The following is an 18,421-nucleotide window of genomic DNA, read 5'->3' as shown; positions in this document are numbered from 1 at the left end:
ATATCGGCACAATATCGGTATCGGCCGATAAAAGCTTAAAATGACCATTATCGGTATCGGCCGATATGAATATTTCTGCCGATGAGCCAAACCGATATTCTCCAAGTGAAATAATTGACCTGTTTTTCAGATGTGAATGTCTGTCTACATTTGTAAAATAATAAATTTATGGTAGAATCAGTACAGAAGAGATACATGGATTTCTCTTCAGTAAAATTAAAGTTTAAATATATCAGTATATATTTGTATATATATCGATATCGGTATCGGCATCGGGCAAAATTATTTTGAAAATATCGGCATATCGAATATCGGCCAAAATCCAATATCGTGCATCCCTACAATATACTTAAGGTAATGACCAGATAGAGCTTTCTTGTTCTTTCTCTAGAGATCTCTAGATCGTAGCATCTTATATAGCACTTATATTTCCCGCCCATCTGACCTCACTAACGAGGTTGCCAGGGTTTACAACAAAACGCACCTAATCGCTTCCAGCGAGTAAAGTAAAAAAAAAAAAAAAAAAAAAACGGGATTGCACCTCACTACTACGGTGGCCGAGAGAGCTCAACCCGCCGCAACATAAGAAAACGCATAGAAATAGAAAAGGCACCAGCAAATTAAGAAAGCATCGTCAGTTTGACAGATACAATTTATGTTTACATCCAAATAAATAGATTATGGTCCATAGATAAATGTAAAGAGGTTAACAAACATTAAACACAAATAAATAGAATGCTAAAGTCAGTTAGAAAGTCCAACTGAAATCAAAATGTACCATATTTACTTTGTTTGCCTAAAATTGATCGTTTTGTGTTGAACAATTCATCCATGCAAGTCAATCCACACACACAAATATTTTTTGGCTTCTAATCTTTAATCAAAATCTGAAAATGCCCCTCCCCTCTGCATTGGAGGACCTTCCCTGATGACGTAGATTTGACGGTTTGGAGGTGTGTTCCATTCGACAGGGTCCCTACGCAGTGTTCACTGCTCCCTACTCCCTGAGCACTGTATATCAGTTGAAGTGGACTTCACTGACCAATAACCGCTCATTTGGAACGCCCTGCAGAAGTCATCAAAGAAAGTCAATGATGGGGTCGCGCAGATTATGATATAAATATATAAGACTACATTCATATTTTAATTTTTAATTACAATCACATTTAAAATATGTACAATATACAATAAAAAAACATTGAGTACTATATAATGAAAAACGTATGTTTATTATACACTTTAATTGACAATTGCTGCTGTTACTTGACTGTTAACAGAATTGAAGCCCTGCTGTCATGCAAATATGAAAATAACTTTTATTTAGTTAACTGTATAGCCTATATGTGTTTTTAATAAATGGTCATATAAATTGCATAGCGGTCTCGTGCGCCTTCTTCCTGCGCACAGTCGTATAATGAACACTACGGTAAATAAAGTAAAATAAAGAAAAATGGCAGAGCCTCCTCTGCTTCTAGTCACTTTTACATTATCATACCTTTTTACAATCCGTAATGAATTTGAAAGAAGACAGCGAAGACGGCCGTTCTGACTGGTGATGACGTGCTGCGCGCAATGACAGTTGGGGGATAATCGCTCTCCACTTCCTGTGAAGTGATGTATCGATGTTCACTTATTCCCTGTGCCGTGCTCAGTGCCCTTCGAACTGAACATGATCTGAACAACGGAACGCACCTTGGGTGTCTGCTTAGCATCCGTAACCACGCCCCTCCAACTGACAGTAGACAGGCTGCCTGTGTGTTTGCAGCATTGACAGCGTGTGAGAGGAGAGATGGCGAGGAGGGGCATGTTTGGTGGCGCTCATGAAACACTTTTCCCATTCCCTAATATTCCCTCATTACGGTCCAGATGGCTCGAATTTTTACATTTCCAAGAAGTAGGGATAAGTGAGAGGTCATGGATGTGCTTTAGGCACTTCACACGCAAATGCTTCAAAAGTTGATTGTTTGCCTATATCAACCATAATCGGAGGGTGTACCAACTCCAGGGTAAGGCTATAAGCAGCCAAATGTATTAACAAGGGCCACCACTAACGAAACCTTAAAGCTGAAAACTGCAAACTGCTTGTATGCAGCACACATCTCTCAAATGCATGTACTAAAATATATTCTGCAATTCGAGATTACCATTATAAGGCACAATATTATATATATATATATATATATATATATATATATATATATATATATATATATATTTTTTTTTTTTTTTTTTTTTTTTGTCATTTAATGCACAAATAAATGTGAACTCAGTGCACTTATGCAAGAAAATATGCGAAAATTAAAACATATATATGTGTGAAAAAACTCTTATAATATACTCTTAAACTTTTATATTCTGGCATTTATGACTGTTGACCTCGGCCTTTTTAAAAATTTTATCACTATGCATGCCTCATCCAGGAGTATGCAATGTTGAAGAGCAAGCATTTGGGAGTTTAGAAGCTGAATAAACAATAAAGCTATAGTGAGCCCCTTTATTAAAATAGTTGGAGGTAAGGAATAATACAAAAAGAGTCATATTCACTATTCTTATTTACCAATATCTCAGTTACAGTTAAGAAAATTAATTGTACTAATTTGTGTTTTAGACACTAAAACAGTCCAGTGCTTTATAATCAAACATATTTTTATATTGAAATAATGAAGATTTCTGTTCCACCCCAAACTGGTTGCTGGCCACTCCCTGACTTTGTTGTTTGTGATGGGGGAATTCACAAGAGTCCAGAATTCAGTCAGCGAACGCACACGCGCTTAACAAAACTGATGAGTTTCAGTGAGGACTCATCTGAACGCTTCTGTTTTGCCATTGCATTCCTAAACCCAACAGAATTGTGTGTGATTGGTTAAAATGTGCAACACTGTAAAAACACCTAATTTAAAATACGTCCGCATTCGACACTGTATAATCATATTCACTTTGTTTGCAATAGACGTAGTAGATTATATTTGTTTATGCAGGGGCATTTTTTTTGTCAGATTAAGTGGCATTTTTGCCCCAAGTCCCCATACGTGGACAGACGCTCCGCCTATGGTCACAACCACAACTTTGCCTGGAATTTATTTGTGAATCGCCTGTGTAATTTGCAAACTGTGAAACATTTCTTGTGTCAGGACATGCTGACAATCCACAGATAAATGGACTCCACCCACCGTCTACTCAAGCCAATCAGACAACAGCCACATTTTGCTGACCCATCGTAGCACGATCTCGCTATAGACACCAGTTTTGCTGTAGGGTGGTCTCTCCTGAGATTACTTTCATGTGCATTAACTCAAATATTTAATATAAGGTCCATAAAATGGGTACAGTAAAATATGTTTAAAATTGGATTTCCTTTGACTAATAGACCGTGTATCATGCCAACCAAGTCATAGTTTTTATGTTAAGTGCCAGAGACTCAGTGCCTGATGAAGTGTAGTAGGTTAGACTAGTGTGTATGCGCATTTACACTGCGTTCTTTCACTGTATGATTCAGTTTATTAAAGTACATTTCAAATGTCACAAAATTCAAGATATGGGAGCAGAAAATGTATACATTTATATCATTTAATATACAGGTGCTGGTCATATAGTGAAGTGAAAGTGAAAGTGACATTCAGCCAAGTATGGTGACCCATACTAAGAATTTGTGCTCTGCATTTAACCCATCCGAAATGCACACACACAGAGCAGTGAACACACACACACACACACACACACCCGGAGCAGTGGGCAGCCATTTATGCTGCGGCGCCCGGGGAGCAGTTGGGGGTTCGATGCCTTGCTCAAGGGCACCTAAGTCGTGGTATTGAAGTTGGAGAGAGAGCTGTTCATGCACTATCCCCACCCACAATTCCATCCGGCCAGAGACTAGAACCCACAACCCTTCGATTGGGAGTCCAACCCTCTAACCATTAGGCAACAACTTCCCCAAAAAGATGGAGCGCTTCATGGATTTGCGTGTCATCCTTTCGCAGGGGCCATGCTAATCTTCTCTGTATCGATCCAATTTTAGTATATGTGCCGCCGTCTATAATTAGAATATTATCAAAAATTTTATTTATTTCACTTATTCCATTCAAAAAGTGAAACATTTTCAAATCTTCCTCTTCACAATACCCCATAGATTTTCTGTGGGGTTAAGGTCAGGTGAGTTTGCTGGCCAATTAAGGACGGGGATACCATGGTCCTTAAACCAGGTACTGGTAGCTTTGGCACTGTGTGCAGGTGCCAAGTCCTGTTGGAGAATGAGATTTGCATCTCCATAAAGTTGGTCAGCAGCAGGAAGCATGAAGTGCTCTAAAACTTCCTGGTATACAACTGTGTTGACCTTTGACCTCAGAAAACACAGTGGACCAACACCAGCAGATGACATTGACCCCAAACCATCACTGACCGTGGAAACTTTACACTGGACCTCAAGCAACGTGGATTGTGTGCCTCTCCTCTCTTCCTCCAGACTCGGGGACCCTGATTTCCACAGGAAATGCATAATTTACTTTCATCAGAGAACATAACTTTGGACCACTCAGCAGCAGTGCAGTCCTTTCTGAAGCGAGACGCTTCTGACGCTGTCTGTTGTTCAAGAGTGGCTTGACACAAGGAATGTGAAGCTGAAACCCAAGTCTTGCATACGTCTGTGTGTAGTGATTCTTGAAGCACTGACTCCAGCTGCAGTCCACTCTTTGTGAATCTCCCCCACATTTTTTGAATGGGTTTTATTTCACAATCCTCTCCAGGGTGTTGTTACTCTATTTTGTGTACACTTTTTTTCTACCACATCTTTTCCTTCCCTTCGCCTCTCTATTAATGTGCTTGGACACACAGCTCTGTGAACAGCCAGCCTCTTTTGCAATGACCTTTTGTGTCTTGCCCTCCTTGTGCAATGTGTCAATGGTCATCTTTTGGACAACTGTCAAGTCAGCAGTCTTCTCCATGATTGTGTAGCCTACAGAACTAGACTGAGAGAACATTTAAAGGCTTTGCAGGTGTTGTGAGTTAATTATCTGATTAGAGTTTGGCACCAGGTGTCTTCAATATTGAACCTTTTCACAATATTCAAATTTTCTGAAATACTATATTTGGGATTTTCCTTAGTTGTCAGTTATAAACATCAAAATGATTTATTATTTTAATAGCAATATCTGCCAACATTGCCGGCATTAGTCTGGCAGTAATCAGTGTAAATCAACTAAGTGTAAATAGCTATAGATATTAAAATAGTAGGATTTTCTGCTATTTATACTACAAATAGTGGCAATTATCTGCACCTCAGTATTGTAGTACATAATAATTTATTGAGTGTATATTTAAATTTTAATTCAAATTATTAAATGGATGCCATCTTATTGGGACAATAAAGCCCTCTCTATCCTTACCCTACCCAATACTTCATTTTCAACTTTTTGTTTATTTACTTCATTTTCATTGAAAATAAATGCTTTTCTGATGTGATTTGAATTTTGAAAAGGGTGAAAAAATGTTTGCCAGAAGGCGGATTCAAACCCTGGTCGATCACGTCAAAATGTGTATGATATACGTATTATCTTCTGCACCACTAGAGCTGACAGTTGCAGACTGTCTTTTGTAATCTTGACTATCCAAAAAAATCACGTACAAATAGACACTCCGATCAAAAAATACCATGACATTTGGTAAGAAAAAAAAAATGATATTACCTGTTAGAAACATTATCAACGCCTCTCAAAACGCTGTCTGACACTAGTGCAGAGATCTGTAGAACAAGTAACTTAGTGTACAGAATGAAATTAAATTCAGTGCAATATTCAGTATAGTAGTTCAACTTTCACAAAGCATGCTATAAACATTCATAACAGCACTAGACAAAGTTATCAGCTATATAATGGTTATAAATTAAAATGATAAAAGCAATATGTATTGTTGCAACTTACATGAGTAATAGTTAAAATAACTGACAAAATTATCCAACCCATAAATATAGTAAAATAAAAACAAACTTTCATGCAATAAATAGGGTATGATTTAAAACTGAGCATCCCTTCAAAAACATCAAAATTTCTGTCTCTTTTCAAGTGTTAGTGTATAGTTGTATAATATCTCAAAAATATTTAATAAGGGGGTTACCCCCTGGACCTCACTAATTCTCAAAGCCGGGCTACAGCCATGTATATATCAATGCCATTTATTTTCTCCAAAAATCAACATGATTTCAAATGTGATATTAAAATGATTGGATATTAATATACAGTTCAACAAAGAAAAAGTGAATTAAGAGACTTAAGTTTTTGCCTGTTTTTGCCAGTGCTATTTCGACCAAAAAAAACCCGAAACATTTAAATGTTTCAGTTCTATCGCAATGACTCACTTATTAACAGTGACTTGAATTTTACATGTAAACCATGTTTTCATTTAAAAAAAAGAATTTTAAATGTCAGTATTTAACGTTTTTTGTTTAAAATATCAAAGCATTATCTATGCATTTGTAACTGCAGGTTAAGCATCCCATGTCCATCCTGCTGCATTAAACAGCTTCTGTGTTTCCTCTGCATCCAAGAACTGATTCCTGAGGAACCCCAGTGACAAGTTGATGTGCTTTGGATACCTACCCTTCCCAAGCCACCGTGAAAGATCAATTAGACAAGCAAAGTGGAATCTCTGTGATGCCCAGTGATGAGAGTGCAGACAGCAGGATCTGATGATTGATAGTGTCAAAAGCAGCAGATAGATCCAGCAGAATAGGAACTGATGATTTGGAATCAGCTTTTGCATTCCGCAGTGCTTCCGTGACTGACAGTAGCACGGGCTCCATTGAATGGCCACTCCTGAAACCTGATTGATTAGCATCCAGTTTGTTGTTCTGTGAGAGAATCAATGATATCTGTTTTAAAACAACTCTTTTGAGGGTTTTCGTAGTGAATGGAAGGAGAGTGACAGGTCTGTGGCTATCTGTAAGTGAAGTGTTTAATGTAGGTTTTTTGAGCAGTGGGGTTTCCCAAGCCTGCTTGAATGATGTGGGGAAGATGCCTGTGAGGAGAGATGTGTTGATGATGTGTTTTAGTGCTGGTAGAAGTGTTGGGAGAGATTGCTTGGAGGAGGTGTGAGGGGATTGGGTCTAGAGGGCATGTTGTAGGATGGCTGGAGAGGAGAAGTTTTGATATTTCTGCCTCAGTGAGGGGACAGAAGGAGAAGATGGGAGTTTTAGCAGTGGGTGTGGTTGGTATGAAGTCCTGTGTGTGGGGGGCTTAGAATTGCTTTTTATTTAAAAAAATAATGTAATGTGTCAGCGTTCAACGTTTTTTGTTTAAAATATCAAAACATTATCTATGCATTTGTAACTGCAGGTTAAATGCCAAGCGAGATTGATTTAACAGAATTCGCCTACAGAAAACGACCCGTTTGGACTACATCCCTCTAGTTCCTGCAGTAATGATGTCACTAAAACAGTTTTTTGACTAACCTTCGCCCACATGAATTCACAAAAAAGGAGGGCGTGGTCTTGGTGCGCTCCGACGGAGAAGAGGAAGAACTGTGTTTGTGTTTGTCGCCATGTCGTCAAAACGCTGTTATTTTCATCTCTGATTAATGGTTACAATTTATGTTTAACTTGGTTCCCGAAAATTATAATGCACATGTAAAACTATGTGCAGCACATTTTGCTGAGGACAGCTTCCTCAATCACAATCAGTTTAATGCCGGATTCACACAAATATTGTTCTTGAAAGATGGAGCAGTTCGCTTTGTCTGGAGAAGGTGTTGTTTATGGACCACAACCGGTAAGTGTATTTTATTATTAAGCTGGTGCATTTAACAGTTTCTGTATCTTACTACACAAAGGTAAAAGGCTGTTTAGCTTTGTTAACTAGATGGAAGGGCTGTGCAAAAAAACTTTGGAGGAGTGTGCTCTGTCTTTTGTCGGTTCATTGTTCCACATATGTGTTTCTACATGTCAGCCTTGTGAGAGAGTTTAAACGATCTTGCCCTATGTTAAATTTGCTTTCTGGAACCAAATAATTTGACAATGAATCGTTGAAAATAAGCCTTACTTGGTAAACTTGTTTAGTGAAACCAGTCTTGAGGCATTAGAAGTGATCATTGTTCTCCATTGCATCGTTTTGCATCAAATGACATTTGTTGAATCAAAATCAGATGGTAACAGGTGAATCGTATTGCATCGCATCGGTAGCTGCTTCATGTGTATAGTTAATGGATCATATTGTATCATTGGCTATGCATCGAGATATATATTACATCGGTCTTATTCTGGAGATGCACATCTCTATTTGGTAAATGTGGACACTGTGAGATGCATATGGAGCAACATATAGTTTGCTGTAAATTGTTGCTCAGCATTTTTTCTCTTTCATGTAAATATGCATTAAGATGGCGTACACTCCGTGCTGTACAGATGCATTGTTTGCTTTCAATCCAAAGCATAAATACACGTAAAAAACGGATCCTGATACATCCGCCATCTCCGTACATCTCAGGGGTCTCATTTATGAACGTGGCATATGCACAAAATAGGCAAAGAAATTGTGTTTGCAATTTTGTACACACATATCAAGATTTATATTTATATTTGGTCGCTGTTGGACAGTGTTTTCTCTACTTCCTGTTGGCCTTCTGTAGCTAATCATAGCTCCATGTAGCTGTTTTTATTTTATATTTTTTCTTTATAATCTTTCTTACTATCACTGTCTGTTTGTTTTGTTTTTTTTTTAATTGTAAAATATAACTTAATTCACACCATATTTCTGATATTACCGATCAATCTTATCAGATTAACTTTGATCGTTCACTCTTCCGTGACTGCAGCACACCTGCAAAGCGTTAGCACTCGTTAGCTTGTCATTAGCGTTTTCTTTTCTCCTCTCCTCTCCTCTCTCACGCTGCAGTTTTCCACAAGGTCATCAAACAACCGCAGTGAGAATATTTCATCAAGCACGGTGAGTAATGGCTTCTCCTACAATTGTTATTTGCACCTCTTGCCACATGTACAGTTTATCTATCTCTGTCGCTGATGAGGGATTCACATGTGATAAATGCAGGGAAACAGTTAGGCTGACAGAGAAGATTTCAGAATTAGAGACACGCATCCAAACTTTAATTGAGGACAGTAAGAATGTTAGGGCTCTAGATATGGCTTTGGATGCGTCTAGCTCAGGGATTCCTGTACATTGTCCGGTTCCAGCAGAGCCCCTGCAGCAGGGCAACTGGGTGACGGTGAGGCAGCGTAGTCGTGGGTCAAAACACCGCTCTTCTGTTCCGATCAAAACATTAAACAGGTTCTCCCCACTCAGTGATGCACCCACTGAGAAACCTGATGAAAGTGCTCTAGTTATTGGCGATTCTATTGTACGGAACGTGAATATAGAGACACCAGCCACCATAGTCAAATGTTTACCGGGAGCCAGAGCGCCTGACATCTTGGCAAATTTAAAAGTGCTGGCTAATGCTAAACGTAAATACAGTAAGATTGTTATTCATGCCGGCGCTAATGATGTTCGACTTCGCCAGTCGGAGATCACTAAAAATAACTTTAAAGAGGTGTGTGAACTTGCAAGCACGATGTCAGACACTGTAATATGCTCTGGTCCCCTCCCTGCTTACCGTGGTGATGAGATGCATAGCAGATTGTCATCACTCAATGGCTGGATGTCTAAGTGGTGCCCACAGAATAACATAGGTTATATAGACAATTGGACGAGCTTTTGGGGCAGACCTGACCTGTTTAAAAGAGATGGTCTTCATCCCTCCTGGGGTGGCGCCACTCTTCTGTCTAGAAATATGGCAAATAGTCTTAGTGTTTATACTTGACTAACTGGGGCCCAGGTCAGGAAGCAGACAGACTGGCTAAACCGACCGTCTGCTAGCTGCCTCCCGTCACAGAGGTCAGTTAATTCTCAGCACATAGAGACTCTTTCACCTAGATATCACACTATAGAGACTGTGTCTGTTCCCCGAACTAGAAAATACAAAAAACGTCCAAACCAAGTTAAGGTTAACAATTTAATTGAGGTTCAACAAATAAAAAACAAATGCAATATGGATAAACAAATTATAAAGATTGGCTTATTAAATATCAGATCCATTTCTACGAAAACACTTTTTGTAAATAATATGATAACTGATCATAATATAGATGTGCTCTGCTTGACAGAAACCTGGCTAAAACCTGATGATTACATTATTTTAAATGAGTCCACCCCCCAAGATTATTGTTATAAACACGAGCCGCGTCTAAAAGGCAAAGGGGGAGGAGTTGCTTCAATTTATAATAACGTTTTCAGGATTTCTCAGAGGGCAGGCTTCAAGTATAACTCGTTTGAAGTAATGGTGCTTCATATAACATTATCCAGAGAAACCAATGTTAATGATAAATCCCCTGTTATGTTTGTACTGGCTACTGTATACAGGCCACCAGGGCACCATACAGACTTTATTAAAGAGTTTGGTGATTTTACATCTGAGTTAGTTCTGGCTGCAGATAAAGTTTTAATAGTTGGTGATTTTAATATCCATGTCGATAATGAAAAAGATGTATTGGGATCAGCATTTATAGACATTCTGAACTCTATTGGTGTTAGACAACACGTTTCAGGACCTACTCATTGTCGAAATCATACTCTAGATTTAATACTGTCACATGGAATTGATGTTGATAGTGTTGAAATTATTCAGCCAAGTGATGATATCTCAGATCATTATTTAGTTCTGTGTAAACTTCATATAGCCAAAATTGTAAATTCTACTTCTTGTTACAAGTATCGAAGAACCATCACTTCTACCACAAAAGACTGCTTTTTAAGTTATCTTCCAGATGTATCCGAATTCCTTAGCATATCCAAAACCTCAGAACAACTTGATGATGTAACAGAAACTATGGACTCTCTCTTTTCTAGCACTTTAAATACAGTTGCTCCTTTACGCTTAAGAAAGGTTAAGGAAAACAGTTTGACACCATGGTATAATGAGCATACTCGCACCCTAAAGAGAGCAGCCCGAAAAATGGAGCGCAGCTGGAGGAAAACAAAACTAGAGGTATTTCGTATTGCTTGGCGGGAAAGTAGCATATCCTACCGAAAAGCATTAAAAACTGCTAGATCTGATTACTTTTCTTCTCTTTTAGAAGAAAACAAACATAACCCCAGGTATTTATTCAATACAGTGGCTAAATTAACGAAAAATAAAGCCTCAACAAGTGTTGACATTTCCCAACACCACAGCAGTAATGACTTTATGAACTACTTTACTTCTAAAATCGATACTATTAGAGATAAAATTGCAGCCATTCAGCCGTCAGCTACAGTTTCGCATCAGACAGTGCACTATAGACCCCCTGAGGAACAGTTCCACTCATTCTCTACTATAGGAGAGGAAGAATTGTATAAACTTGTTAAATCATCTAAACTTACAACATGTATGTTAGACCCTATACCATCTAAGCTCCTAAAAGAGGTGCTTCCAGAAGTCATAGGTCCTCTTCTGACTATTATTAATTCCTCATTGTTATTAGGACATGTCCCCAAAACCTTCAAACTGGCTGTTATTAAGCCTCTCATAAAAAAGCCACAACTTGACCCCAGAGAACTAGTTAATTATAGACCAATCTCGAATCTCCCTTTTCTGTCCAAGATACTAGAAAAGGTGGTATCCTCACAATTATATTCCTTCTTGGAGAAAAATGGTATATGTGAGGATTTCCAGTCAGGATTTAGACCGTATCATAGTACTGAAACTGCTCTCCTTAGAGTTACAAATGATCTGCTCTTATCATCTGATCGTGGGTGTATCTCTCTATTAGTTTTATTGGATCTTAGTGCTGCGTTTGACACAATTGACCACAACATTCTTTTGCATAGACTTGAACACTTTGTTGGCATCAGTGGAAGTGCATTAGCATGGTTTAAATCGTACTTATATGACCGCCATCAGTTCGTAGCAGTGAATGAAGATGTATCATATCAATCACAAGTGCAGTATGGAGTACCTCAAGGCTCAGTTCTAGGGCCGCTACTCTTCACGCTTTATATGTTACCCTTGGGAGATATCATCAGGAAACATGGTGTTAGCTTTCACTGTTATGCTGATGATACGCAGCTCTATATTTCCTCGCAGCCCGGTGAAACACACCAATTTGAAAAACTAATGGAATGCATAGTCGATATAAAAAATTGGATGACGAGTAATTTCTTACTGCTAAATTCAGAAAAAACAGAGGTGTTAATCATAGGGCCTAAAAACTCTACTTGTAATAACCTAGAACACTGTCTAAGACTTGATGGTTGCTCTGTCAATTCTTCGTCATCAGTTAGGAACCTAGGTGTGCTACTTGATCGCAATCTTTCCTTAGAAAGCCACGTTTCTAGCATTTGTAAAACTGCATTTTTCCATCTCAAAAATATATCTAAATTACGGCCTATGCTCTCAATGTCAAATGCAGAAATGTTAATCCATGCATTTATGACTTCAAGGTTAGACTACTGTAATGCTTTATTGGGTGGTTGTTCTGCACGCTTGGTAAACAAACTACAGCTAGTCCAAAATGCAGCAGCAAGAGTTCTTACTAGAACCAGGAAGTATGACCATATTAGCCCGGTCCTGTCCACACTGCACTGGCTCCCTATCAAACATCGTATAGATTTTAAAATATTGCTTATTACTTATAAAGCCCTGAATGGTTTAGCACCTCAGTATTTGAATGAGCTCCTTTTACATTATACTCCGTTACGTCCGCTACGTTCTCAAAACTCAGGCAATTTGATAATACCTAGAATATCAAAATCAACTGCGGGCGGCAGATCCTTTTCCTATTTGGCGCCTAAACTCTGGAATAACCTACCTAACATTGTTCGGGAGGCAGACACACTCTTGCAGTTTAAATCTAGATTAAAGACCCATCTCTTTAACCTGGCATACACATAACATACTAATATGCTTTTAATATCCAAATCCGTTAAAGGATTTTTAGGCTGCATTAATTAGGTAAACTGGAACCGGAACACTTCACATAACACCGTACTTTCTACATCATTAGAAGAATGGCATCTACGCTAATATTTGTCTGTTTCTCTCTTGTTCCGAGGTCACCGTGGCCACCAGATCCAGTCTGTGTCCAGATCAGAGGGTCACTGCAGTCACCCGGATCCAGTACGTATCCAGACCAGATGGTGGATCAGCACCTAGAAAGGACCTCTACTGCCCTGAAAGACAGCGGAGACCAGGACAACTAGAGCCCCAGATACAGATCCCCTGTAAAGACCTTGTCTCAGAGGAGCACCAGGACAAGACCACAGGAAACAGATGATTCTTCTGCACAACCTGACTTTGCTGCAGCCTGGAATTGAACTACTGGTTTTCGTCTGGTCAGAGGAGAACTGGCCCCCCAACTGAGCCTGGTTTCTCCCAAGGTTTTTTTCTCCATTCTGTCACCGATGGAGTTTCGGTTCCTTGCCGCTGTCGCCTCTGGCTTGCTTAGTTGGGGTCACTTCATCTACAGCGATATCGTTGACTTGATTGCAAATTAAAACAGACACTATTTCAACTGAACAGAGATGACATCAATGAATTCAATGATGAACTGCCTTTAACTATCATTTTGCATTATTGAGACACTGTTTTCCAAATGAATGTTGTTCAGTGCTTTGGCGCAATGTATTTTGTTTAAAGCACTATATAAATAAAGGTGATTTATAACAAATACATTTGGCGTAAATATATATGTATTTTACGGGCATTCTAGACCATGCGTACATACACTTTTTCCTGCCGTGAGAAATGTAATGAAGAAACTATTTTACAATGTTTTGATTTCAATATACACATTTACACTCAATATTCCACTTTCATTAATGGAGAGAACCACTGTGAAAGTACATAAAGCCTTTACGAAGAAGTTTAACAAATTATATGAATTTAGACATTTAGTGGATGTGCTTGATCACTTTTCCTGTGGTATGAGGTTTTAATGACAGTGAGGAGTGCTATAGAGCCACAATAATTCATATTAAACTAAACTGCAGATCTCGTTCTATACGAAAAGATTTCAGTGAAAATGAATGTGCACTTATTTTGGTATTGTGGCAGACACTGCTGTATTTGGTGCAACTGTCTATATCGTCTGGTTTAGGTCCAATGATAATAGCTTCCTGTACAAACACAGCTGCACGGAGTTGTGGTGTCGGGAGAAGCCATCTCTACAACATTATGAAAAACACCACCGTATCTGAAGTATACAACTTGAAGAAAATGGTCATTTGCTTGTTCTCTTTTTAAAACAGGCTGATTTGTCAGTGACGCACTGAGTCAGACAATTCTATTTACACTGCAATAAATATAGGCTTAAAGGGGTCAATGACAAATAAGATCTTCAAGAAGAAAATATATATATTTTAAGCAAAACTTAAAATGCATTTTTATGTCCAAGAAATGTATTGTGTTGATTTATATTGGTTTTACAGCCTTTTAGGAATCATTAATTCATTATTAAACAAGATTTCTGATTTTACCACCCAGAAAATGTCAGGTGGGGCGACCATATATTAACTAAAAATAATATACATTTAATGTACTAAGCACTACTGAGACTTGTAAATATGAATCATTGTAGTGTCTAAAATGCATATCACATGGTAATTTCTCTTTCTAGTTCTTTATTTAGTGCCCTTTTATTCCAAATCATATAAACAGCTGCTTTTCTGTGTATTCAAACACCCATTTTTCCATAAGGACTTTTTATGTTTTGTTTTTAACTGTAAAAAAGTATACATTATATAAAAGTTTACATTTGTATTTCTTACTTCATTTTGCAATAGCAGTGGGAATTGATACATTTAAATGTAAATTTGCTGGTCGCACCACCTGACGTTGTGATCAATAATGATTGATATTCACAAAATAAAATAAAAAGATATGTCATTGAATTTTATTCAGGTTTCAATTGGCTTTTTTATTTTAATCCTCTGACGAATTTATGCTCCATCTCAATCATATAATTAAATTTCATTAACAAGAAAGTGCAAATCAATACTGCATGTTATGATAACATTTGATCATCGCTTCTGTAAAAATATAACTTTGAAATCTCAAGGAACACATTTAATAAATGAGAACATCTCTATGAAACAGTGAATTAGTGGAAATATTGGGCCCAGAAACATTAAGGGCAGAATTCAATCTACTGTTCAATAGATTCAGTAGTAACAGTAAGTCAAGAAAGGGTTAGGTACTCTGCCCTTGCAATTGGATCACTTTTTTAACAGGCTCTGTGCCATGCTGTTTTCTCCTTGCTTGATAAATGTTATCTACACTTTTTTTCTTTTAAATAGATTCATTTAAAGTTGCAATCATTTTAGAATCAATGTTGATTATACAGTACTTTATTCTTGAAGAATAGGATTCATACCATAATAAAATAAACACACACACACACACACATGTAGATTGCACCTTTAAATAACTTTAGCTTTATAGTTTTATTAAAATATAATATTTTCAAAAACATGAATTATTTTTTGTTGTTGGTTTAACTAACTCTGGTCGCACCACCTGACAAATCAATTCAAAGCTAAAAAAGGCATTAACTTGGACGCCTATAGAAATGTTTGACCCTGTGCTCAAGGTTTTAGATACATTTTAAATCAAATCATTTTCTTAAAAGGAACATTGCTCTGACATTAGAAGTAAATTTTCCCAGAAAAAAAAAAAAAAAAAAAAGAGAATAGTTTTGAAAAATCGCACCGATACTACTGAATTTCAATAAAATGAAAATGTTTCTTATAAAAGGACTTGTAGATCCATTTGATCGATTACATATATTTATTCAAATTTTTGGGAAAATGAATTCGGACACAAAAAAATAAAAAAAAAAATTAATTGACCCATAGATGTTCACCTTCTCAGCAAAACTGCATATTAAATTTGAATCGTTTAAAACAAATGAAACACTATTTGGTCAGTGGAAAAAGGAGGAGACCAACAACATTCCAAGATTTTTATCTGAGAACTATTTTAAAACCAATTACGTTTTTTTTTTTTTATATACGTTAAAACGAAGATGATTTTTAGCAATAAAAATGGTGAATGGCACAAATAGCATTAATATTCCAGCTCATTTCCTTAGCTTAAGCATTGGCACCAAGAACATCCAGATTTATACACATGCTTCCATTTCCAATTAAATACACAGACTCTTTTACAAGACAGTTTAATGGTTTAACAGCAGATCCATGAAAACTGCATTGCAAAGCTCCAGTAAAGTCGAAATTCAAGAATGTTCTAGGGATTCTGAAGAACCAATCTCCAAACTGGCCAATGCACTTGGTCTTCAGAGCATCATTTTTAGGAGCTTTTGTGTTTCCTTTTAAAAATCACTTTTGCCATCTGCAGGAGCTGTCTCTACCTGGCAGACAAACAGCCAGAAGAGCCTCTTCATAACCAAGACTGATTGAGTTCTTGACTCCTACCAGACACTTTCTTTGAAGATTCTTGGTCAAACAGGACGCTCCAGTACAGGATGTGATCTGTAGAGAGCACAGTTTGAGAGAACACTTCCCAACACTCATAACGTGACAACAGCGTTTTACAAAAAAAAGTCAATATCATTGATAACAGTTGGTGGCTAACGAAAGGGCTCCACATATTAAATTACAGAGCCACGTAAGCAAACGCAACACGTTTGAGGAAGATCTGGAGACTTGAAGCTTGTTTGACTCTTAGCTCTGCATGATTGGGTTCTTCTCTACCAAGCAAGTTTAAATCAGAGGTGCTTAGAACTACCACGATGGCATCTGGAACGTCCTGGTCAAATTAATTTATGCATTAAACATACAAGTCTTTTAGAAAACTTCCTGAAATTGATCTGAGCCCAGGATTTGAGTACATGTGACAAAGTGGCAGAAAGTGTAGTTGGGCAAAAAATTTACACTGAATTATACAGAGTTTTGTGGTGTTGAAATCCAGACTATGGTGAATTGTAAAAAGTGTTTTGGATTACCTCACAGGCACAGCCAGTCTGATACAGGTTGAGGTTCCTCTTTTGAACAGTGGAGAGTTGGTCCCAACGCCACACAAGCTCACATAAACCAAAAACCATCACTCCATCCACAAGGTGTCCTTAAGGGAGAAAAAAAAAAAAAAAAAATTTTTTTATCCGTATATACACAACTTCGTGCCTAGAAATGCCCTCACTTATTGCACCATCATGTTCGTTTGAGACTGGTGTTTTTAGGTTTGAGGTGCTGAATATCAATCTTTTGAGTGTAACCTCACAGAGGACAATTACAGTTTACTTACTAAAAAGGTGTTAAAGTTCTCAAATGCTTTGAGTTATTAAAATGTAACAATAGGCTTAATTGATCTGGCTGGAATACACAAGACTTTTAAAGTCAGAACAGACTAGCATCTGTACCACTGTAAAAGCAAACCGTGAAATTAATCAAATTAGTTAGTTGCACTCAAATAATGAAAGTTCATTGGACTTGATTTAAATAAGTTCTGTAAACTCAATTTTGTTGTACTAAGGTGAACTTGATTGCATCTTCTAGTTCCCAGCATGCTTTGCATCATAAAACAAGGAAAATAAATGTAGAAATGAAGTGTTATTTTGTGTGTTTTTACAGAAGATCAACACAGAGGGACATAAGTTAGTACTCCGATGTGTTATATTAGGATTTACACAGGTTTCTGTTCTGTTGGTTTTGTAGCGTTACTGTTGTGGTGAAGAGAAGAGCCTGTGGTTAGGATGAGGATGGACAGAGAAAGACTAAATGAGTGTATTTCCAACATTATACCAGTTGAAAAATAGAGAATGATATGAGTGAATTACTCTAATTAGAAGTTGAGAAATATCTATTTATAAGATGACAGAGATAAATTTAAGGCAACTGGAAATGGAACTCGATTTTAAAACTTTTAAAAACATCACTTAAAGGTTTGTGTAATCTGTTACAAAATATTTGAGTTCTGGGAACGTAAGGGTCGGTGTACAAAGAAAGAGCAAAAACTCTACCTTCAGATAGTACATGATTTACCTGACAGCAGATACTCGCCATTTTGTGGACGAGCGCCACATATTTTGGTTGAGTAGATGACCTGAATATCCATTTTGTTGAAAGGCTTGAAAGTCTGGATAAAAAAAAAAATATATATATATATAATAAAAAAAACATTGCATTGGCAAACTTAGAATTTGAAATGGTCTCAGGTACACAGTTTCTCACCGTGATAACTTTGATCCTGTACGCAAGTAAGTTGGGGCGAGTGCTGGCCACACTTCCAAGGATCTTCGCTCTAATCACTAATGGGTAAGAGTCAGAGGCCACGGTGTTAATTTAAAATGTATAATATATATATATATATAAAAGGTACTCCATCAGTGCTGGGCTTGATACAGTAAAACTTAATACTAGTTACTCCTTTCAAAAGTAATATTACGCATTAC

The 18,421-nt window shown here is 37.4% G+C and overlaps 2 protein-coding genes and 1 pseudogene across 12 annotated transcripts in view; 1 reads left to right on the top strand and 2 right to left on the bottom strand.

Annotated features, from left to right (window-relative positions):
• Nucleotides 1-18,421, top strand: part of LOC128022694 (synapsin-2) — a 113,505-nt gene that overhangs the window by 45,599 nt on the left and 49,485 nt on the right. The window lies entirely within an intron of this gene.
• The window catches only part of LOC128022709 (metalloproteinase inhibitor 3), a 35,237-nt gene that overhangs the window by 4,062 nt on the left and 12,754 nt on the right, over nt 1-18,421 (bottom strand). For 2 of the 11 annotated variants that reach the window (XM_052610515.1, XM_052610518.1), the window contains 4 exons: nt 18,201-18,277; nt 18,012-18,105; nt 16,976-17,094; nt 16,171-16,502 (listed from right to left, as the gene is read on the bottom strand). The exons of 4 other annotated variants lie outside the window; for them this stretch is intronic. In XM_052610515.1, the coding sequence (XP_052466475.1) occupies nt 16,350-16,502; nt 16,976-17,094; nt 18,012-18,105; nt 18,201-18,277 (443 nt within the window). In that variant the 3' untranslated portion in view covers nt 16,171-16,349. Of the gene's footprint in view, nt 1-16,170; nt 16,503-16,975; nt 17,095-18,011; nt 18,106-18,200; nt 18,278-18,421 lie in introns of those variants that run through there. 5 more of the 11 variants (XM_052610516.1, XM_052610513.1, XM_052610517.1 and 2 more) reach the window with 5 other exon arrangements.
• On the bottom strand, nt 3,933-4,027 carry LOC128022858 (uncharacterized; annotated as a pseudogene).

Source organism: Carassius gibelio, chromosome A11 (genome assembly GCF_023724105.1).
Source record: "Carassius gibelio isolate Cgi1373 ecotype wild population from Czech Republic chromosome A11, carGib1.2-hapl.c, whole genome shotgun sequence".
NCBI lineage: Eukaryota > Metazoa > Chordata > Actinopteri > Cypriniformes > Cyprinidae > Carassius > Carassius gibelio.
Note: the sequence above shows the minus strand (reverse complement) of the source record. Positions and strands in the feature narration are given on the sequence as shown.